This window comes from Myodes glareolus, chromosome 4, assembly GCF_982192425.1.
Source record: "Myodes glareolus chromosome 4, mMyoGla1.1, whole genome shotgun sequence".
Taxonomy (NCBI): domain Eukaryota; kingdom Metazoa; phylum Chordata; class Mammalia; order Rodentia; family Cricetidae; genus Myodes; species Myodes glareolus.
In genome coordinates, this window is record NC_142029.1 from 25,669,334 (window position 1) to 25,693,507 (window position 24,174).

Sequence of the window (24,174 nt, forward strand, 5' to 3'; positions counted from 1 at the left end):
TAAATGTTTTCACTGAATTAATGAATTAAAGGACTTGTCCCTCCTTCTAGCCATATATACGGGTTCTGTTAGGCAATCAGGGGGCAGGGCTTAATTCTTTTACAGACAGGACCATGGCATGAAGTGGGTGACACATTTGTTTCAATCCAGACTTCTAGACATCCAGTGGGTGCTTTCTTCTCCTCTCTCCCTTGCTTGTCACTCTCCAGCCTGGCCCTTGGGTCTGTTCCCTGGATCTGTTTGAAGGCCAGTTACCACATTCTCTACACAGAAGCCCTACCCTGAGTCAGTGAGGAATGGGCTCTCCTTGGCAGGCAACAGCCCATCTGAAGATGCCAAAGCTGGTTCTTACTTGCATAGCTACACAAGTTCCAGCAAACAGGGAGAAGATACCCAGGGTTGGGGATGTAAACTGGTTAAGAGCACATTGCTCAGCTCGACTTGCTTTTGAAGCTTGGCCATTCTATCCATTTTAATCTGCTTTCCCCACTTCTGATCCTTTGAAAATATTCCCCTGCTCCCATCAAATTGACTCTAAGTCCTTATGGCAATTCTCTCTGCCTCTTTCTTTTGAGACAAGGCCTCAGTATATAGCCTTGGCTGGCCTATAGCTTATTTTGTAGACCAGGCTAGTTTTGAATTCACGGAGATCTACCTACCTCTGCTTCATGTGTGCTGGGATTAAGGGCATGTGCCATTACACTTGGCCCTTTCTTTTTAAAGATATTATTATTATTGCTATCATCATCATCATTATTATTATTTTATAGAGCTAAGAGACAAGCTTGCTTGGCACACAAGCAACTTAAAGGAGCCAGTTCTCTCCTTCCACTGTGGGACTCTAAGGACCAACTCAGGTTAGGTTTTCCAAGCAACTTTACCCTCTGAGCCATCTCCTCCTCATTACCCCTCCCATATTATCCTGTCTCCTTTTTTTTCTTAACACAGAGTTTCACCACATAGCTCAGAGATCCTCCTGCCTCAGCTTCCCGCATGCCAAGACTTCAGGGATAACCCACCACAGCAAGTTTTAGCTTGTACTCTTGGTTCTCTTTTGTTAACCATTCTTCACAAATTAGCCAGATTTCTGGTAGAGACGTGCAATAAACACCACAAACTTTCTCTCTATGACACCTGTCTATGATCTGGTCGTCTGGTTTTATTAATCCACCTTTTGCTCTCATCTCTCCATCTTTTTAAAATGAACGTTTCAGGAGAAGCTCAGCTGAACATTTTCAGACATACCGATAAAACACCTGGCATGTCAGTGCCTGGGGCAGGTGTGTGGGCTTGCTCTAGTTTGCCTGGGAATAGTCATGATTTCACTGGGCCCGGAATCTGCATTTCTGAACCTGCAGGAGTCTCCCTCCTTCTTAAGCTCCCTCGGCCATTCCATCTTCTAAGGACACTGCCTAGGCCACTCCAGGCTCACTCAGGGCTGTTTATCATGGAGAAAAGTCACCCTTAAGCTTATTGTGGTCTGGAAATGCTTGTGACACAATTGTCATTGTAACAACTTCCTTGAAGAGATTTCAAGCCCTTTATTGCCCACACAATAGCTGAGCTGTTAGGGATGGAGCAGTAACACCTCTTGAAATGCAGGTCGCGCCTGCTTCCTGGTGGCTCTCAGCTGCTTAGCTCCTCCAAGTTCTAGGTGAAAAAGGGGCTTCATTGGTTACCAAGGCCAGCTTGAGTCTGTGTAGGCTGAGTAGCAACAGAGACTGGAGAGGCATGGACCAGGTTACAAACATGGGGGTTCTATACTGAGCCATGTGTATAGGCAGTAGGGGGGTAGTCAGGGTTTCTAGGGGAAAGGTAACCAGGCGCCATACCTGGAGTGGTGCAAAGACACTGGAAGACCCAGGGAAGCAGGAATAACAAACACAAGATATAGGAAGGGCGGGGGAACAACAGGACAGCAACTCGATAAGACCTAGCTAGACATGGGCTAAACGTGAAGGAGATCAGAACTGCATGCCGTCGTGTAGCACAAGTGCGCATATTTGCAAAGCAGGCAGATAAATGAGAAAAGTGCACAGAAGTAGCAACAGGTGGTTGCTACTGCACTGGAAACAGCTTGGCCTCTGATCTAGACTGAGACACGAACGCCTAGACCTGTCTCTGATGCTTTTAGACACTCAGTAATGATGTAAGTCCTTTTCTTTCATGACTTCTCCAGGAAGGGCACCTTTTCCGCCAGCTTCCTACTGAGGATGGACAGATATACCGTGGATTTGCACAAGGAGCAAGCCTCTTCCCAGGAGAAATTCTAATCGCTGAGTAAAGCTGCTCATTCGTGTGAATCCCATTATACCATTTTCCTGTTCACAGGAAACAATGTGGTTTCATTGAAAGGAGTTTACTTTGGATGTGCTGTGCAAGTCACAGCTACTTAGCTAACTCCTGTCCAGACTAGGCAGAAGCATTCGGTCCCTGAAGGAGGACTTGGCTCAAACGGCATCCCATGGAGACTTTCAAGTAAGGTCAGTGACAGACCGCGGCCACATCCAGTGAAGTGACGCTTGGTTCTCTGGCTTCCCACAGCTTCCTGGGAGACCTGGCTCCCCAGGTGGCCCAGAGGAACGGCCACGCATGCCGGCCACGGTGGACCACTTAAGTCAGGATTGCAATTCACCGGGAACTCCAGTCCTCCGGTAGGCTGGACGTTTTGTTCCCGCCCTCCTGCTTGATGACATCATGTTTGGGGTTGAGCTGCGGCTTAAAAAGCCAGCTTGGGGGCAGCCAGCAGCCTACACTGCGAGCACGGCGTGGTCCCAGGTTGCACGCACGCGGTGCTGGTGTGCCTCAGTCAGCTCCAAGCGCCTGGCAGCCCCAGACCAAGGGGCAGCTTTGAGTCGCCGGGCAAAGATGCCCCACTGCAACCTGCGCGCGGCGATCGTCCTATTTCTGGTGATCCTAAAGGAACAGCCTTCCAGCTCTGCCCCACTCAACGGTAAAGTTTCTTTTTCTTTTTTCTTTTTCTTTTCTTTTTTCTTTTTTTTTTTCTCTTAAGAGTCGCGCACACTCAGACACTCAACCATGCCTGGGCAGAAAGATCTCCTGCCAGGTTCTTGCAAGATAAAATAAAATCACTACCGAGTGAGCAGGGAAGGAGCTGTGTAGCTAGCACATTTTCAGGGAGGAAATGCCCACTTTTCGTATAGGATGCACGATCTACTGAGGTTGGAGATCGTTCCTTTTTGGTAGTGTTTTGTGCACCGTTGGCATTACTCGTTTGCCTTTTTTTTTTCTGAGCACCACTAGCTTTGGAGATGGGGCTTGGAAACTTGCTAGCCAGAATCCCGGAACCACCTGCAGAGCGTTGAGAAATGACTGGCTTCCTGCGTTGTGCGATCCGAAAGAAGCGGGAGTCAGGCTGATCTTCAGAACCCTCAGAGGCAGTTAATCAGCAGGCTTCACCTCTATGTTAAAGGGATAAGGTAGCAGCCCATCCTTAATCATTGTCTTTCCCCTAGAGGACTCCATTACCCGGAACCTACACGTGTGTGCACGTGCACCCCCTATTTCTAATTGTAAAAAGGTGCTGAACTTCAGAGGGCAAGGGTGCTGAGGGTGCGGCGTGGGGTGTCCAGCTGCGGTGGGAAGAGGAACCTGAGCTGTGGGCTCGGGTCCAAAGCCTGGTTAATTAAAATCCCTTGGAACAAGACAGGGAAAGCAAGCTTTAGCCTGCCTCTCTCTCCGCTGCTTTTCTCAAGGAGAGGTCGGTGACTAGGTCTTGCTTGTGACAATCTCCACATTGTGGAGATACTTGTGGGTGTCCAGTTCCTGGGTTGCAACATTTACAGAAAGGACCAAGAGTGACCCTCATGGCTGAACCCCACCCCCACCCCCACCCGCCCCTATGCAGCAGGGAGAGAGCATAGGTCCTGCCAGTGGTGTCAGAGCTCTCTACTCCGTCCTCCTCCTCCTGGGAGATCACTGTGCCTGTGGGCGAGGCTGGACCTGTGGGCAGCCAACTACCCCTTCGCTGAATCCTCATCTACTGGCTGGCAAGGGCTGCCTACTGTCACCTACTTCCATGCAGTCAGGAAGAGGCAGGAGGTGGGAGAAATCCCAAGAAATGGGGATCAGTTTTGAAAATGGCTAACTTTAACTGCTAACTCTGAAGAAATCCATGGAGACTGAAGTGCACCAGAAACCTTTTTAGTACAGAGCATTTCCCACAAAGGAGAGGGGAGCTGTCTATTGATCTTTTTCTTCCAAGTTTGGGGCTCCCTCTCTGACAGTTACTCCCCATTCTCCTTCTTCTTGTCCCGCTTTTTCCCTCCTCATTCACCAAACTGCCTTAGTGGGAGCTTGCAGTAAAGCCCCACTTCCACTGGACGCTGAGCAGTCTTACCTGCCTCTAGGTTCTAAGCTTTTGTTCTGCTATTTATTGGGCCCCGTTTCTTGGCTGCCTTAGGGGAGAAAGTCAAATAACACTTACTGAGGTGGTCAGAAGGCCAGTTACCACCAGGTTGGGGCTGGAGAGTTAGCTGAGTAAGAGGGTCAAAGTGTGCTCTGCCTGGCCCTTGGGGGATTGAAATTCCTCACAGCTGGCACTAATAAGTGCCCAAGAAAAGCCCTTGGTCCAGGGGTGGGCGGAGCATAAGGTGAAGCTCAAGGTCTTCTGGGGACAGCGTAGAGCTCTTTGTTTCTATGGCTGAGGGCCATTTCAGTGACCTGAAGGGAGAGCACTGGACAGACTCATGCTGCCTGGATGCGGTGCCATTAGCCCTTGGAAGCTGCTGTCACCCAAGGCATAAAGCATGTAGGGCAGGACCCTGAACACCTACCTGGTCTGGACTTTGCTAAATACCCATTCCTCGGGGCATCTCCCTGCCCAGTGCCAGCTGGGTTTGCAGGTTCCAACAGGCACTGCTTAACTGCCCAAACCCAGCCATTTTTGGAAAGGTAAGGGAGGAGTTTGATCCCCCCAGGAAGTTACTTAAATTCACAGAACATGGCACATGGGACACAAGTGTACGGAGACTCTTAGTAGGCACATGATCCGTGCCTAAACTCTTCTAAACTCTTCTCTTTCATGGTCGGATGCCAATAAAGAGTGCTTAATTCTACAAAGCCCAAAGGGGACAATAGAAACGTGTTTTCTAAAGGTATGGAGGGACTCAAAGAATGACTTAAAAGGATCCAAAATGGTTGTTCTGGGAAGCAAATAAATGGCAAGTGACTTCCAGGGGGCTGATATTTGCCAAAAAGCCTTGTAGAGCCATCTGACTCTAAACTATGTACGGATGCCTCATTTGATCAAAATCACCAATTAACTCTGAAAATTAAAAATAAAATTAACATGGAGGCAAAGACATCAGACAAGGCAATAATAGCAGCAACGGGGCAAAAGGAGATGAAATCAACATTGAAAAGAAAGAAATAAAAAGCAAGGTTCTCTTTCAGCTTTTAGAAACCACCATTGGCTTGAGTAGGAATTGTTGCTCATGGGGAGTGGTCAGGTCCTTGACACTACGTTTTATTATTGAGAGACAAAGGTGAGGCCAGTTCTTAGTCTTCCAGCTGCTTCTCCCAACCACAGACACTCAGACATGCCAGGAGAGAGGCACCCAGGAGTTGCACTGTCCTTAGTTGGATGTGTCCCCCAGGGTATAGGAAGATGCATCTCAGCTTGGGGTACCAGTCTTTTTCCCCAAGGAAGGTGGAAGTGGGCAGGCTGGGTGACAGGGGCAGAGTCCTGCAACAACTGCTTAAAAATGTCACTGGGTGGGGGAATGAAGGACCCGTGCGAGGGGTGAGAGGGCTGGGAGGTGGTAGGTGGCTTGGATTATGTTCCTAGCAGAATTTCTCCTCCATGATCCTGCCACTGCCGGCAGTGCAGCTCAGATGAGGATGACAGCTCCCTTGCGGGGGGTGGGGGGCATCCTCCATTTGCAGGTAGTTTTCTGCTCTCTGGATACTGATGTGAGAAGTTTTCCACGATATGTTGTTGAGTGGAAAAAAACAAGACACTAAATAGTGTGTCTAGCAGGGGAGGAGGGAGAATACATGGGTGTCTGGCCCACCGTCACCCCATAGACAAGGTGTCTACTGGAAGAAGGAAGGGATGGTGGGAAAGGGCACTTCCACTGAATGAATACTTCGATTGCTTCTGGGTTTCAATTCACATGGAATGGAATTCCCTGCCCAGTGAATAATGTTTGACTTTTCTAAGATGTCTGGGGTGGCATCTATTCCAGATGCCCCCTGCTGAGTCCACAAACTCCCCATCCTGAGCTCTGTGTGGAGCACAGCTCTGCGGAGTCATGGTTCTGTCTCCATGATAGAAGTTTGTATTTGGGGACAGGACACTGGCTTCCTTCTCAGTCTTGCCCATTTGAAAACTAAATGTGCAGGGTCTTCCTGGCTCTGTCAGCGCCACTGTACTGTACTTACTCGTTTCCCTCTGTTCTTTACAGGATCCAAGTGGACCTATGTTGGTAAGTAGAGATTTTATATATATTTATTAGGCAATAACCAGATTTAATTAGAAACTTGGTAGAGGTTGTTGGGGGTATGGGGTGCTTGGGGAAAACTGTGCATCATTAGAGAGTGGCTCTTCATGAGAGTTACGTTGTGTATTCTCCCCAAGCAGAAAGATTGCTCTAGCAGGCACTTGAACTGTGAGACTCAGCATTGAGATCTCCAAATTCCAGTAAGAATTTCTCCCAGACCTCCAGTTACAGGGGCGCTGGCAGGAGAGAGCCCTTCCTCCTCACTAGACATCTTTTCTACAACAAACAAAGAAGAAAGGGCTCCTTTTGGAAAGTTTGGCTCAGGCCCTAGAACTTAAGCTGTCAGTAGATCTGAAATTAACTTCTTGTGGCCATGTTGTCAGCAAGCCATGGATGCAGAGATGACGAGCTGTCCTGAGTGAAGAGGGTCTTGACTTACGGTAAATATGGTCCAGGATTTCTGTGGGCCACGGTCAAGAACGTGTTAGTCAGCCTGGCTAGCCTGCAAGACAGTTGGTGGGGCTACACCGTTGCAGTGAACTGGCAATGTTACCACTGGCTGGAGTGAGAACTGGAAGGCAGGGCACTTGATTGGCACTTGATTGATCTGGCGAGTGCAGCAATGTTTGTGATATTTTGATAGGGACAGGGTCACGGACACTGCACACGATACAGCATAGAAGTGACCTTACTGGCCCTGGTAGGTGAAGAAAGCAGAGGTGTTTTGCTAACGTTAAAGTCAAGAAATGCAATGGCTATGGGTAGTGACAGTCAGGGATATTGATTATGAGAGAAGAAGCATCCTGAAGAGAAGTCTGACCTTCACGCGCAAAGATTAGCCTGGAGGAAGCTATTGAATCAAAAGGCGCGTTCTTCCAGGCCAAGCCCGCAGGCTCTCTGCCCCACCCCCCACAGCACTGCATAGCTCCACTGTTACTAACGTCCTTTTATGTGCTTATTATGTGTGAGGAACGTTACTAGGTAGCTGGGTAATTAGAAGGGTATGCTGAGCTCTGTAGCTTGGAATTACTAAAGTTCATAATTCAAAGAAGAACATAATAGATAGTAACAGCAGATTGCTAATGAATGGTCCAGTGCTGATTGTCAGAGGAGAGAGCCAGAGCTGGGAAGTTCCAGAGACTTCCTGAAGGAACTAGGCAGGCTTCTATCTAGTCCTGAAAAGAATGGGAGGATTGGGGAAGGTGGCAGATGTACTGTCGGCCCAGGTGCCAAGGGCACCCCATGGACAGAGGACAGGCTGAGCAAGCTGAGATTTGGAGGAAGTGCATGGAGACGGGGCTCTAGAAGAGCCATGGCTTTGCAGGTCAGAAAGAACGGGTCCAGCAGGAGAGGTTAGGATGTTCCAGCTTGTTCTGCATTCAGTGAGGTGGGACAGGGAGCTGATTTGGGTGTTAGGAGAAGACATTTGGGCAGAAGGAAGGGATACAGGAAAGTGTTGGGTCTTTGTGGAAACTCTGCTCTGTTCCCTGTCTTCACATCCTACCTTAGAAAAGGGCAGGTGAGAATCCACCAAAGAAAGAGTAGACAGAGTTTGACTGCAGGGCCTATTAGGCAGAGTGTGTGTGTGTGTGTGTGTGTGTGTGTGTGTGTGTGTGTGCGCGCGTGCGTGTGTGCACGCGCGCACGGCACAATAGAAGATAGGTACTTGGGTTCTGTGTTTCTCAGTAAGCCCTTTGGGCCCTCTGGGCATCACCTACTCCATCTGCAACCCTGAGGGTGGAGTTATCTAGACCAGTGTTCCTTGGACTACATCTTGATATCAACTACATCAGAATCTTCTGGGGTTCCCTCTGAAAATGCAAGTTTCTGGGTTTCAGCCTGTATGTAAGGAGGGACCTGAGAAACCTGCATTAAAAAAAACATTCCCCAAAAGATCTCTCTCTCTCTCTCTCTCTCTCTCTCTCTCTCTCTCTCTCTCTCTTCTCTCTCTGGTGTACTGAGGATCTAACTCTCAAGACCTGTAGAATCTAGATGAGCACTGCCCACCAAGAAACTCTAGGCCTGAGAGAGTCTCATGCATACCACTAACGGACCCTGTGCAGACGTTTCTCAAGAGCCTTCTAGGCCAAGAGTTAGCACTAACTTGCCCCCACCAACTCTGCTAGCACTTCAAACACAGTGGAAACACAAGTCAAGTCTCTGCAAGGCTCCCTGCACCTCTGTCGCAGTCCCCCAGCTTCAGGCAGAGTGAGGCGGGGGCAGTCACATCACTTGCAGCGGCCAACAGCCTTGTTCCAGGAAGGGCTTCTTTGTGTAGCCGTGTGGGCTAGCCCAAGACTGCTCTTCCGGATCGCTATCCTTAGACAGCCCTTTGCCTGATGCACTGTGCAGTTAGAGTGGCTCTGTGATGAGGACAAAAGCAAACTCTGGTGACACATGGCCAAGAACCCTGATAAGCCTAGCCTTGGCTTTTGTTTTCGTTGCTTTGGAGACAGGGTCTCTTGTTAGCCCAGGATGGCTTCCGACCTCATTATGTAGCCAAGGATGAGTTTGAATTCTGATCCTCTTGCCTCTGTCCCCTGAGAGGTGAGATTGCAGGCCTGTGCCACTATGTCCAATTTATGTGGCACTGGGGATTAAATGTGGGGCTTTGTGCATGTACTTCACTAACTGGGCAACACACCCAGCCCAAACATGGTTTCCAATAGTGGTGCACAGTCACCCTCAGAGGGGATGATGCAAAGGACAGAAGGAGGACAGCTCAGGAGGCAGCAGGTCCAGGCCGGCAGCTGGCAGTTGTCATCTGTGCCCAGAAGCACATGGGTAGAGAGTAGGCCCAGCACTGCTGCTGGAGGGAAGTGGTTTCCCGTCAGTAAGGGCTGAACTGAATAGGGCAAGCCCAGCCAGTACTGTGTGCTGACTTCCCAGGGTCTAGAACCGAGCACATAGCTACACTGAATCACCTCGCTCCAGGCTTTGGGTTGACTGCTGCACATGGTGGAACTTGTAGAAGTATGTGGAAAAAGAATTTGACTCCTGTCCCCGGCACTCAGCCTCATGGCTGACCTCATGGTGGATCTCCAGACACAGGACCATCTTCCAGCCGAGATGGACCAAGTCCTGCCCTGTTCCTGGGCTGTCTTTAGAATTTTGAGGCTCAGTTATGAGAGAGGAAAGGTGCTAGAGCCTGCCCTCTTATCCACCAGCTCTGTAGAGCTGAGCCCCTGCCCTGCTCAACTGCTGAGTGACTGATTTGCAAGTTAGGCTGGCATGTGAGCTAAGGGCACACTCCAGCCCAGGAAATCTACGCTGAAAGTCAGAAGAGGGGGTGCTCTGAGGTGGTGGGGCGACTGGGAAATGATGTCAGGGATAGCTGGGTGTATTCAGTTCCTTGACATGGGTACTGTGTTTGGTTTATGAAAATCCACCAATCTGTTGGCTTATGATGCACGCATTTGCTTGTATGTACCTTAGGTTCAATGCAAGAAGTGAAAATTCCCAGCTAGCTGGTAGAGTCGTTTTCCCCAGATAGTCAGGTTTTCATAGTCTTATGTCAAGAAAACAACAAAAATCCCATTGTGGGCCAGCAAGATGGTTCAGCAGGCAAAGGTGTCTACAGCTAAGCCTGACCATCTGAGTTTGCTCAGGTGGGATCCACATGGTGGAACGAGAGAATCAAGTTCTCGGCAAGTGGTCTTCTGATTTCTAATATATGCACTATGGCACATGTATGGGTATGCACATGCACATGTACGTACACACACACACACACACACACACACACACACACACACACACACACACACATCCAGTGTATTTTGAAACAATGGAGCAACCAAAAGGAATGTCTGTGCTGGAAATAATGAGCCAAAAGCCCAGTATGGTCATGATGTTGACATCTGGTGGTACCAGACCTTGGTGCGTTGTCTACAGATTTAGACTATCTTGGAAAGAGATTCGGGCAAATAAGATGACCCTTAAAGACACCACAATGTTGGGTACGTGGACACCAAGGCCTCTCCTGGAGAATTCCACTTCTCTTCAAGTTATCACTCCATAGAGCCTCTGTGTTGCTTGTCTCTCCATCTTGATGTGTGGGATTTGGGATCGATGGGGCTTGACTGTGTTGGGGGCCGTGGTGGACTGCAGTAGAACACAGTCCTGAGAACTTCCTGCTCAGCTCAGTGATAGCTTGGACAGTTGGCTTGGGGAAGATTTGGTGTGTCCCATGCATTTCCAATACCGCTGTCTTTCTCCATGCCTCCGTTCCTCCTGCATACAGCAGAATCTCCGTACTAAAGGGTTTTCTCTTTAGGCAGGGGAGATGGCCCATCTGGTCAAGTGCTTACCATACAAACATGAAGACCTAAGTTCCATTCCTAGCTGGGAGTGGTGACATTTGTAATCCAGGTGCTGGGAATACAGAGACAGGAGGATCCCTGGGGCTTACTGGCCAGTTAGCCTAGTACAGCTGCTTAACCCCAGGTCCCATGGAGAGACTCAAAAAACAAGCTGAACAGAGTCTAAAGAAGGACCATTGGGATTGACCCTAGCTTTTGCATCCATGTGCACACATGTGTGTATGCTCATCTAGCACACATATGAACACGAACCTACATAGAGAATTCCTTTTGGCAATCAGACGGGGATCCTCCATAACAGCAGATATCATGTTCACATCCTTCACGTCCTTCAGTCCCTGCCTCCACCTGCCCTCTGCCTGCCTCTGCTGGAATACAGAGCTCCTGCCAACGCATGTGCCCCGGGGCCCTGCACACTCTCTCTAAGCCCTTCTTAGCCTTTAAGACCCAGAAATGGAACACAGGAAAGCAGTCTTGAAAGCAAACTTTTCTTTTTACCCTAAAGCAGGCCTACCCTCAAAATGCAGTAATAAGAGCAGGCCTGAAGATGCCGAAGGAAGGGGCCGAAAATGGCAGCTGGGGGCACACACAATTACAAGGCAGATTTAATTAAGGGGGTGCATGTCTTTCTCCCGTGTCCCACAGCTGCCAACCCAAGCATGAAGAAGAGGCCCAAAGTACTCTTTGGAGAGCTGGAAAGGGCCAGGCATGTTTCTCTATTAGAGAACCTAACCTTGTCCCTGTATCGGGGGATTTTCTTGAGACCAGGAATCTGACCCACTCTCGTTTATTAAATCTGGGCTCCAGTCCCAGTTACTGTTAATTAAAGCCATGGCATGCAGGGTCTGTTGGGATGTGATGTGGTCTGCTGCTCACAATGAGCCTCATCTTTCCCGGGTTGCAGAATTGGGGCTTGAGTGTATCCTGGAGGCTTTTGGTCTGCTTCTTCCCAAATTCATGCACCTTAATGATGACCGCTGGCCTTAGAGAGGACAGAGACGGCAGTATTCATCCCTCCAGTTGGGTGTGACGACTGAATGGGCTGTTTGGAAGAAAACTGGGGTGTAGAAGTCTGGAGATTCCAGAAGCTGGTAGACCTTGGACGTATTCACTGGGTCACTTTCTGGCTGACTGGTGCAGGAAAGTAACTTGGGTGCTCTGCTTCAGTTCCTTCACTATAGCACCGGGAGTGACAGAAGCTAACTCAGCGTGTCGCAAAACGTGGTCCTTGAGCCAATATCATCAGCACTAATGTGACCATTAGATATGCAGGTTCTTGGCCCTGCCCCAGGCCTACCCCACTAAATCAGGAACTCTGCTGGGTAAGCTCAGCCATCATTTTAGCAAACCCTTTGTATGAGTCTGGTGTGTACTCAGATTTGAGAAGTACCCTGGGCTTTGCAGGGCTGTGGTGAGAATCAAGATAATGGAAAGAAGCTAGCTTAAACCTGAGAGCCATGTCCTTGTCTATTCTAATACCTGATAACACCAGAGTACCCAGTGTTCTCTCTCTCTCTCTCTCTCTCTCTCTCTCTCTCTCTCTCTCTCTCTCTGTCTGTCTCCTTCCCTCCCTTTCTCTCTGAGCTATATGTTTTTTTATAGTCAGGAGATACCTTGTATTCTGATTAAACAAAGGATCCTCCATAGCAGCAGAGAAGGGAAAAATTAGACAAAAACACATTCTCTCCTCCCAGAATGTTCTTTCTGGCTTTGTCCTTCAGACCAGGGTGAAGGTGGATCTAATCCGGTGATTTCTTGGCACCTAGACACCATGTATCTGGTTGCACATCAAAGGTCACTTCAGCCAAGTACCAATTTTTCAGAAAGCAAGTCCATCCTGGGTGCTTGAGCCCAAGAATGAAAGTGAACTTGACCTAGGGCTAATGGGGCTCTGAGCTGCATATGCCTAGATCCATGCAGGATCTTCATGGCTAGCGAAGAGCCTTGCATGATTTTCTATGAACTTGACTAAAAGAGAACTTTAACTTGGCAAAGGACTGAATCAAAACTGGTGTGTGTGTGTGTGTGTGTGTGTGTGTGTGTGTCTCAGTTCCAGGCAGGCACTAATAGGTCTGGTTCCTATGAATGTGTCACTGTGACAACGACTAAGAAAAACACCTTTTTAAAGAAAAGATCTCACTGTGTAGCTCTGGTTGGCATTGAACTTGCTGTATCAACCACGCTGGTCTTGGCCTCTGCTCCCCATGTACTAAGATTAAGGGCATATACTATCACACCTGGCTAGGCAAACATATTAGCAGAGCAAAGTATTTTTCCCTCCTGGTTTCACAGCTGCCAGCAGCTGTCTTCATTCCTCTGGGCCTGAGTGAGGCATGACGTCACGTTATCATGGTAGAGACGGTGTGCTGGGGCAGGTGGCTCCCTGCCTTGCAGCCAGGGAGCATCACATATGTCCTCCTCAGACCCTCACTAGCCTTCCTCCAATCAGTTTTATCACTGAGAGCTCATTAAGCTATGAACACACCGATGGATCCCTCTATTGATGAGTTTATTGTTCTGGTGAGCTGCTCACCTCTCCATAGTACCATCCGTTGGGGCTAGACCTTCAATACATGAGTCTTCTGGGGACACGTCAAATCCAAACCTCAGTAGCAAGGAAGAAAATGGGGAACAGAATTCTTTAGGGGAACCTGCAGTCTGTGAGGGAGACGAGCCCTCTTTCCTGATTGTTTTCTAACCTTCCCCTGCCAGGCAGCCCTGCAGTAAGGAGTCCTGGAGTCCCAGGCAGACTTTTCCAGGGCAGCACCATGGGATGAGGGTTTAGCAAGTGCACCTGCCATGGCCACAGACCCTATTTCATTGGTTCCCCACATTTTAGCATTTCTTAAACTAAGATAAATTCTTTTTTAAAGACTTATTTAATGTACATTGGGGTTTTGCCTGCATGTATGTCTGTATGAGGGTGTCGGATACCCTGGAGCTGGAGTTATAGATGATTGTGAACTGCCGTGTGGGTGCAGGGAATTGAACCCGGGCCCTTTGGAAGAACAGCCGGCGCTCTAAACCACTTGAGCCATCTCTATAGTATAGACTTCCAAGACAGATCTTTTTGAGATGAGTCTCACTGTGTATTTCAGGTTACCTGAAGCTCATGATTCTCCTGCCTCAACTTGCTAAGTTCTGGGATTAGAGGCACGCACAACCCATTGATCTTTTGGGCATGGATCTTGTCACCAGTGACTTCTAGAACCATGAAAATATGGTGGGTGTTTCACAAATCTTCATGGAGAAACAGAGTTCTAGATGCTAGGAATATGGAGGAAGAGGCAGAAATGATAAATCCCAGTGAGTAGTGAAAACAAGGAAGGCCGAAGAATGGGAAAGACGGTGGCTTGTTACACTCTGCTCACAGTGTCCAGGAAAGGGCCCGTTCGATTTTGAATATAGCTTTACTGAGCTTCCATCAGGTCACAGCTCACACGCTCAGTAGTGCTGGGTACAGAAAGTACTTTTAGCAATGTAATTTATGTGTCTTTTAGGTTTACAGGAGTATCCTTTTACAGAGAACGCTGTCTGAGTCCCTGCCTGTCATTTGACTTATGCCAACCAGGAAGGAACAAATCTTGGCTGCCACATCCTTGTGTCTATAAAGGTTGACTCAGAACTGGTATAAATCTAAGTCAGATGGTTCTGTTTAGCCTGCTTTACCTTTTACAATGCTTTATGCAATCGTTTACGTGTGGCTCAATCAGCTGCGGGTCCTCTGGGTGGAACAGGGAGACCCGTGCAGTTCTCAGAGGGACACGTGCAGATTCCACACCAGACAGGCCTGCCCCTCCGTTCACGGCGCATGGTCCAGCAGAGGTGCCTCGCTCATGATGAGAGCGGGTTTTGCTTACTGTACCCAAGGGTGACGTTGGCTAATGAGACCTGGCGCTCTTTCGGAGTCGCCCCTCTTTGGAAACTGCATGAGAAATGCAGAACAAAAAGAGGTGCCATTCAAGGCTGTGTGACAAAGCTGTTTTGTAGCAGGTCTGAGGCAGTCATGTGAGCCACTGTTTCCCTCCTTGGCTTTGGTGACCAGGAAGACCAGAGACAGATTGTAGTTTCAACTTGTATAAATGTCGATTTTTATTTATTTATTTTTGGGGACAGGGACTCATGTATCCTAGGCTGGCCTCAGACTCACCCTATAACTGAAACTAACCTTGAGTTTCTGACCTTTCTGCTTCCACCACCCAAGCACTGGTTTTATGCCTGTGCCACCACACCTGGTTTTATGCCGTGCTGGGGATTGAACCTAGGACTCCGTGCCTGCTGGGCAAGCACAGAGCAACTGAGCTATGTCCCTAGTCAATTAATGTTTGACTTTTTAAAAATTGATACATTAACGAGCTGGCCACGATCTGTTAGTCAAAGACTACATATAGGTTTCAATACACCGGAGAGAATCGGTTTACTTCACAGCACAAATGTTTACCGAGTGACTAGTATGCCAAACACCGGGGTGCACCTTTAGGAACGGTGAGAACCACTACTCTAAGCCTTTCCATTAATACAGCTCCTCACCTTGTGGTGACCTCCAACTATAGAATTATTGTGTTGCTACTTTGTCATTGTAATTTTGTAATCGCAGTGTAAATATCTAACATGGAGGATATCTGATATGTGACCCCTGCAAAAGGGTCATTTCACCCTCTAAGGGGTCACAAACCACAGGTTAAGAACACTGGATTAGGGGAAGTTCATTGAGGCAGCATGAGCTGAGTCCTAAAGATCATGGAATTGGGGACAAAGGGACCACCTTTACGATGGTCCGCTGGGAGGCTGCGTAGTTTGGACACGACACAGGACTTCAGTGAAGAGAGGAGAAGGAGCCTGAAGTGAGGCTAGAGTCTGAGGAGCCCTCAGCCCGCTAGAAAGACCGCAGGAAGCCGCTGCTAGAATGTTCTAGGCAGAAGAATCGTGGGAGGGGTAAGCTTTGAGAAGGACCATCTTGGCTGTGGGATGAAGAATGGATTGGGTGGAAAATACTGGGCAGAGACCAGAGGGATGTGAGGAAAGGGGAGCGGGTTCTGGACCAAGGGAGCGGAAATGCGGACCTGCTGAAACGCTTTCTCCAGATCCATGGACAGCTAACAGTGCAGCCTGCCTGGGGGTGAACGCCATCCTCAACTCGGCTTCCCTGAGTATTCACGTAGGCCCTGGTGATCACTACTACCTGGATGGATAGGGAAGAGGGAGTGCAGATGCAGCTATTCAAACTGCACCCCATTTACAAACAAGAAAACAGTTGGTGAGTGGGCTAAGTGGAACAGAGGGGCCTTGCCCAGCCGGACCCTGGTCTCCTGACTCTCACCTGCATCACTTCCCCAGGCATCTGACAATGCTGGCTCTATGCCAGGGATTGTGCTCTTACATGACGCATCACGCCATAGGAGAAATGCAGGGCTTGAGGGGAAAAAAGGTAGAATGTGTAGACTTGTCAGGAACACATCCTGCTACATTAATTTGCTTCTCGTCCCCTCAGTGGGATGAAAAGCTTGGTGGCTGAGGAAAACGCAATAAAGGAATACCTGTTGATGTAAACAAACATTTGGCACAGCTCGCTGTGACATGCTCGCGGGAAACGTGGATCAAGCGGGTGTGACTGCTCAGAGGAGAAACCAGCGCCTCCAAGTCAAAACAGCCACTCTCAAAATCCGAGGGGGACATGCAGCTTCCTCTAGGAGCAATCCTGAATCACTGCCCTCTTCTGAACAACAAAGCAAGTCCAGGACAGCCAGGGCTGTTACACAGAGAAACTCTGTCTTGAAAAACCAGAAAAAGAACCAAACCAAAACAACCCTTTTCTAAGGCTTTTCGGCAGTCGGTAGGAGTGCAGGGGCTGGGATGAAAGCAGAGTGGAGGATGTGCTTGCATGCAGGAGCAGAACCATGAGGGCACTGGCCTGCTGGCCTCAGTAGGGATGGAGGAGCAGGTCCTGCAGGCGTGAGAAGAGCTGGATGCAGAGATGGGGAGCTGAGAGCCTCAGCGTGCCCACCCATGTTCACACATGGTCTCTACTCTTAGCTCTACCCCTCTCCTGACACCTTCATCCCCGACAGTCTCCGTAGCCTCCCAGTTTGTTACTGAGTTGCATGTCTGGGACTTCACTTATCATTGCCTGGCTCCATCTTAAAGTCATTCCTTTGCTGGCAATTCCCTGGGAGTCTCCACTTTTGATAGACCTGTTGGTGGAATGGGCCCAGCAGCCAGGAGGAGTCAGGGAAGGTCCCATTTCTAAATGGATATCTAGTAGAAGACTTGAGAGCCATAGGGTTAGAGCACAGTCCTTACCCCTAACTGCCTCAGGAAGCACAGGTCCTTGCTTCATGAACTCAGTGACCATTGATGGGGACCTTTCTCTCCAAGGACACTTTTGATCCGGGTTTTTCTGTGCACAGGGCAGTGTTCTAGGGCCTTTGAATAGTCATGGGTCAGTAAGGGGCCATGTGTGTCCAGGGAGAGAGTTACTCAGAGGACGTGTGACCATGTGCTGAAGGAGGTATCCTCCCTTTCCATGCGGGCTGCCCAGCATCCAGGAACTTGTGACCGGCTCAGGGGAGGTCCTCAGGACACATCTATCTGTGGATGCAGCTCTGTGATTCAGAGAACATGGCATTTGATCTAGGGTGGTAGGGTTTCAAAGGAGACTCTAGCATGGAATAAGATACAATACCGCTATGCACTAGCATAAAACAAGACGCACAGGGAGCCCCAGATGTGTTTGGGGTGAAGTAAAAGGGAGAGCCTACTGTGAAAGGTTGGAACCTGCCCCTAACTCTTGAAGGGGGAAGAACTGAGATTCTTCTGAAAGACCCGAGCTGCATTAATATAGTGTACCTTCTTTAGACTGTTCCAAAATAACACACTGTGAGGCAGCTCTTACTCCTGAGTTCTGTCACTGAAGCTCTGAGAACTGAAGACAGGCGCACACACACACACACACACACACACACACACATACACACCCCATAGTGCTAGAAGTCAGTTTTCAGAAAGAACGTCTTCACTACGGAAACTAAGCATTGAGTCAGCATTCAGAGGTCATTCCAACCTCACGGCTTTGCACACACTCTACTCTGGGGCATGGCAGAAAGTTGTCTTTTTGTTTGTTTGCTTGAAACAGGTAGTAGTCCAGGGGGCCTTTAACACACTTGGTGGTCAAGGATGACCTTGACCTCCTGACCCTCCTGTCTTGACTTCTCAAGCCTGAGATAACAAGTGTCTGCCACTACCCCTGGTTTCCTGTGGTGCTGGGGACTGAACAGAGCTTGCTGTGAGCTAAACAAGCATGCTATCAACCTAGCTGCACCCAAGGCCACGCTGATGTCATATCTACATCCTATATACTTTATATACCTCAACATTCCAGGCCACGCTGGTGTCTTATCTACATCCTATATACTATATATTCTTATATACCCCAGGCCACGCTGATGTATATATCCTATATATTATATATACCCATATACCCCAGGCCACACTGATGTCTTACATACAACCTATATACTATATATACTTATATATCCCAGGCCATGTTGATGTATATATCCTATATACTATATATACCTATATACCCCAGGCCACACTGATGTCTTATATACAATCCCTACTTTTTCTCATTTCTGGGCTCCCCAGGGACTGCTTAAGGGGATGCTTTATGATTTCACAACCACCTCCATTGCTGTTTGTCCCATCAACTCTCACCTATCCCCCAGGCTTTATCTCCTAGCCACCTCCAATGACTGCTCAGACTGTGCTGAGAGGTTGCTATAGGGGAGAACAAGGCTTGCCACAGTTCCCAGCTCAGCCTTTCTGGTCACTGGTTATATGGGTAGCCATACATCTTAGGGTTTCTATTGCTGTGATGAAACACCATTACCAAAAAGCAAGTTGGGAGGAAACAGTTTATTCAGCTTACACTTCCACATCACTGTTGATCACTGAAGGAAGCCAGGACAGGAAGGGCCGGAACCTGGAGGCAGGAGCTGATGCAGGGGCCGTGGAGGAGTGCTGCTTACCGGCTTGCTCCTCATGACTTACTCAGTCTTCTTTCTTCTAGAACCCAGGGCCACCAGCCCAGGGAAGGCTCTACCTACGATGGTCTGGGACCTCTCCCATCAATCATTAATTAAGAAAATGCCTTACATCTGGATCCTATGGTGGCATTTTCTTAATCGAGGTTGACTATAGCTTGTGTCAAGCTGACATAAAACTAGCCAGCACACCATGTTATTCTATCTTTCTGAGCTCAGTTACCTTATCCACTAAATGAGAGCAAGGTACCTAGGTTATAGGGTAGCTACACAAATAGAAACAACTCAGAACTGCGGGCCTGCCCTCCACTGTTCTCTTGAATTCTGTTGCACAAGAGTGTGGTCTTGGTCTTTTGCCTGTGTTTTCCCTGGGGCTGCTTTTGTGCCACAACAGCAGAACTGGATTGTGACAGAGATGGTAAAACCTGTGAGGCTGGAAAATCTTCTGATCTAGCTTTTTGGTAGGAAAAGTTAGTCAATGCCTTCTCGGGAAGTTGCTCAGGGCATAGTCAACGCTCAGTGAATCATGACTTTGTAGAAAGAACTTTAAAACCACTAGGTTTTGGAGTTTAAAAAAAAGTTATTTGTGATTGTAGAGCAATGGTTCTCAACCTTCCTAATGCTGTGATCCTTTAATACAGTTATAGTGACCCCCCTCCAACTATAAAATTATTTCCGTGGCTACTTCATAACTGTAATTTTGCTACTGCTGTGGATCATAATATAAATATATAATATGCAGGATATCTGATGTGTAACCCCTATGAAAGGGTCATTTGAACCCCAAGTTGAGAACTGCTGGTCTAGAATGACACAAGGCAGTCTCAGTCTTAAAAGGGAATTTAGGGGTTGAGGATGTAACTCAGTTAATACATTTCTTGCCTAACATGCACAAAGCCCTGGGGTTCATACCAATACTTGGGAGGTAAAAGAAGGAATTCAAGGTCCTCTTGGGTTGAATATCAAGTTTGAGGCTAGCCTGGACTACAGGAGACTGTCTCAAAAGATAGAAAGTAAACTGGGGACATAGTTCTGAGGTCAGATGCTTGTCTAACATGTACAAGGTCCTGAGTTTAATTCTTACTACCAGGAAAAATAGAGAAAAATAATTGAAAATTTGGTGTTGGCAAGGTGGCTCCGTGGGGGAAGGCACTGCCAACTGCTAGCCTGAGTTAATTCTCAGGAAGCACATGGTGGAATTAGAAAGCTAATTTCTGCCAATTGTCCTCTGATAATCTTACTCAAACCTTGGCATGCACATACATGATCTCAGTCTCTCTAAATCTCGGCATGCATATACACGATCTCAGCCTCTCTAAACCTCTCTCACTCTCTCAAAGAAAAGGTGTGGAGGGAAATCCAGAACATGTGTTGTCTGTGTTCCCTGAGGGTAACCACCATGTCCTGCTTTTTCAGATGGCAGGGGACAGTGCCATCCTTTTATAGGTATCAGCCTTGCCTCCCGTGACTACATCCTCTCATTTCTGAGACCAACCCCCCCCCACGTTTCTGCCCATAGTGACTGACAATGAGAGCATCCACTCCATTCAAGAAAATGTTCTCTGTGGATGTTAGCTGGTCCCTCCTTCCCTGTGTCCTGGTGAGACAAGGACAATCCTCTAGTCCAGAGCTTCTGACCTTATGCATGACTGAGCTTTGTGGTGGGATATTTCTGTCATGGAGTGGTCCTGTGCCTTGTAGGATATTTCCTAGCATGCCTGGCCTCTGTCTAGTAGATGCTGACAGCATGCCCCTACTTGTGGTAGCTAACAATGTCTCTACACATTGCCAAATGTTCCCCAAGGGGCAGATTGCTTCAGTTGCAAATCCCTAGGCTTAGTCTCCAGTAACACAGCAGGTGAGGCAACAAGACCTGGGCCCAGCACGGAATAAGTTCATATTTAGAAAAGCGGGGTTCTGTGCAAGGGCACAGAGCCACTGTGTGCCTATGTGCATTCCTGCTGTTTCGGTCAGTAGAATGCTGGGGGCTCAGCTCCACACTGCAGCCAATGCTGCACATGGCCTGGGAACCTGGGTTGCACTGACCTTTGTGTTGCTAAGAGGCCTCTCCCCGTCCCCCGTTCCTTCCTCTCCCTTTCTCCTGGGCAGGGGATTGGACCCAAGGCCTTGCGTACGCTAGGCCAGCACTCTAACATGAGCTACAGCTTCAGATGACCAAGAGAAGGATTTCTCCGTCTCTGTCTTTCTCTCTCTGTTGTGGTATATGTGCACTCAGAGGTCAACATTGGGTGTTTTCCTCTATCTATCTCTGTATCTATCTATCTCTGTATCTATCTCTGTATCTATCTATCTATCTATCTATCTATCTATCTATCTATCTATCTATCTATCTATCTATCTTTTGAGACAACCTCTTACTGAACCTGGAGCTCACAGATTTAGCTAAACTGGCTGGCCAAGGAGTCACAGGGAGCTTGCCTGCCTGTTCCTCCTTGGCGCTGGGCTATGGATATGCATCACTGAGCCTGATATTTACATTGGCCTTAGGGATCTGAACTCAGGTCCTCATGCTTGCGTGACAAGCTCTTTACTGACTGAACATCTCTCTACCCAGAAGGGTTTTCAAAACACTCCCTCCCACAATGCCAGGAAGGCTGCCCTAGGATGTGAACATGCTTATAAATTCACCCCCACCCCCGTGCCAGTTTGTCTTCTTCATGTTTCATATCCAACTCCACTTCAGAGGGAGTTTTTGGATACTTGCTCGTCCACTGGCTCATCTATCCTTCCCCCGGTTGTTGTCCATTTGCTCTGTGGGCTGATCATTTGGTGGTATATAGGTGGGATCAGGGCCACAGACTTACCCAAAGTGGATTGATGGTTAAGGGGAAGCAGACATGAAAACAGATATTACAGCAGATGGCTCAGAGACTAAAGGTGCTTGCCACCAAGCCTGACAACCTAAGTTTGATCCCTGAGAATCATATGGGATAAGAAGGGAATAGATCATCCCAGAGGCATGTCTAATAAGAAAAGCCAAGGAAAAAAGCCACCAAACACTTCACATTGAGAGACAGGCAGCCTTGGGCTAGAGAGATGACTTGGCTATAAAGGCTAGGGACACAGCCACAACGCCACAGAGATTCAGAAGAGCGAGAGATTTAAGGTGGGAGTGTAGACAAAACCGTGTCCTGGAAACAGTGAGGAGAAGTTTGAGAGACAGCTGGGGCTGCAGGGCTGCACATCTGTGATCTCAGCACTTGAGAGACAGAGGCTGGAGGATGAGAGATTCGAAGCCAGGCTGGGCCACACAGTGAGATCGCCTCTTATAACATGAAAAGGGAAGGAAAAGAAAAAAGTGGCCCAGGCAAGACAGAGCACAGCAGGGGTGAAGTGTGCAGAGAAAAAGAGGGCAGAAGAATGAGCCTTTGGATCCAGTGCCCTGTGGACATGAACTTGAGCAGAGTGAGCAGTCAAGGTCTGAATCGGAGGGGAAGATGCAGAAGTGAGCAGGCGGGCGGCTCTTGTAAGGTATTCAGAGCAGAGAGAAGCCAGACCAGGAGGGGGTGGTTCTCACCCAGTGGACAGACACGAAAGATCCACAACTAGTCACCAGTCCAGAGTGGCATTCAGCTTAGACATTCCAATTTTCCTTGACCCCCTGTGCAAATGCCAGTCAAGTCCTGGCCCCATTCCCCAGCCTCTCCTGTGTAAGAGACGAGCCCTGAGAAGGTAGAAGTGGAGAAGGAGTGAGGGAAAGCAGTGTGCCTGACGGCAGATGAGCAGCTGCACCGCTGCAGGGAAGCACCTGATAGACAGCAGGCGAGCAGCTGCACTGCTGCAGAGGAGCACCTGACAGCAGGTAAGCAGCTACACAGCTGCAGAGAAGCACCTAACAGACAGCAGGCGAGCAGCTGCACCGCTGCAGAGAAGTTTCTGACAGCAGGTGAGCAGCTACACAGCTGCAGAGAAGCACCTGACAGTAGCTAAACAGCTGCACCGCTGCAGGGAAGCACCTGAGAGACAGCAGGTGAGCAGCTGCACCGCTGCAGGGAAGCACCTGACAAACAGCAGATGAGCAGCTGCACCGCTGCAGAGAAGCACCTGTGACATTTGCAAATCTGTCTGCCAGGGAAGCCGCCTGCCAGGGAGGCTGCCCCCACCCACAGTGTTTACTCTCCCATAGTGTCCTTTCCGTGCCAGGAGCATTGTTATATCCGCTTGTACCTCCTGATATTTAAAGTCTTCTCTTTCTACCCAGGAGCGTGTTATGAATAACAGCCTTCTTGACCCCCAGCCTTTTCCTACTGCTTCCCAGGTTCATTCATAGCTTGTTTGCTGAAACCTGAGAGGGAGAAACCACGATGTTCTACATTTGCCAACAACTGCTTTACGCGAAAGAGCAAAAGCAATTTCACTAGAATCAAATGCTTAAATTAGAATAAGATCAGCCCTATGAATGGATGAGTAAATTGTAGTATATACACAGAATGGCATAGCACTCCGCTGTGAAAAGGAATGGAGAGTGACTTCATGCTAGAAGGACAACCTTGAGACTATGATGCTAAAGGAGAGAAGCCACTCTGAGATTACATATCATGTGACTGCATTTATAGAAAATAGACAGAATAGGCAACTCCATAGAGAAGGTGGAGTAGTGGTTGCCAGGGCCTGGAAGGAGAAGAGTGGGTAGTAACCATTGACTGGTTTTGGGTGTCTTTTGTGGGTGATGAAAATATTCTAGAACTAAACAGAGTTGGTGGTTTCCTACACACTGAGAGTATTTTATTCCTTGTCTATTATATCACGTGAAAGAAGGGACTGAGGGGGTGGTGAGATGGGTCAGCAGATAAAGGGGCTTGCCACCAAGCCTGACCACCCGAGTTCAATTCCTGGGACCGATTTGGTGGCAGGTAAGAATCTGATTCTTGCAAGTTATATTCAGACCCCCCCACACGCAAATAAGTACATGCAATTTTTAAAATTAAATCCTTCTCATTTTAATAGTTTGAATAAGAATGTGCAATATGTTTCCTCCCACTCCCCTTCCACTTCATAAATGTAAATTTTTTTAAAAAAAAAAAGTTTTATAAAGGGGACTAGGATTGCAGATCAGGTTGGTAGAGTGCTTGCCTAGCATGCATGAAGTGCTGGGTTCAGACCCAGCACCACATAAACGTTAATGTGGTTGTACATGTCTATAACCCAGGACTCAGGAGGGAGAGGCAGGACCACCAGATGTTCAAAGTTAATGGATTCTATGACATCACAGTGAGGACTATGGACTCTGAATCCAGAAGTTCAAGCTCATTCTAAACTACATGGAAACTGAGGCTAGCCTGAGACATAGCCTTGGCTAAAAAAATTTCTTGGTTGTTGTTATAA

At 48.3% G+C, this 24,174-nt stretch overlaps 1 protein-coding gene across 7 annotated transcripts in view; it reads left to right on the top strand.

Moving 5' to 3' along the window:
- Positions 1-2,674: 2,674 nt before the first annotated feature.
- Positions 2,675-24,174, top strand: part of Ca12 (carbonic anhydrase 12) — a 54,570-nt gene continuing 33,070 nt past the window's right edge. For 5 of the 7 annotated variants that reach the window (XM_087905335.1, XM_087905333.1, XM_087905334.1 and 2 more), the window contains exons 1-2: positions 2,736-2,953; positions 6,429-6,449. In XM_087905335.1, coding sequence (XP_087761461.1) covers positions 2,869-2,953; positions 6,429-6,449 — 106 coding nt within the window. In that variant the 5' untranslated portion in view covers positions 2,736-2,868. Of the gene's footprint in view, positions 2,954-6,428; positions 6,450-24,174 lie in introns of all 7 variants that reach the window. The other 2 variants (XM_087905339.1, XM_087905337.1) reach the window with 2 other exon arrangements.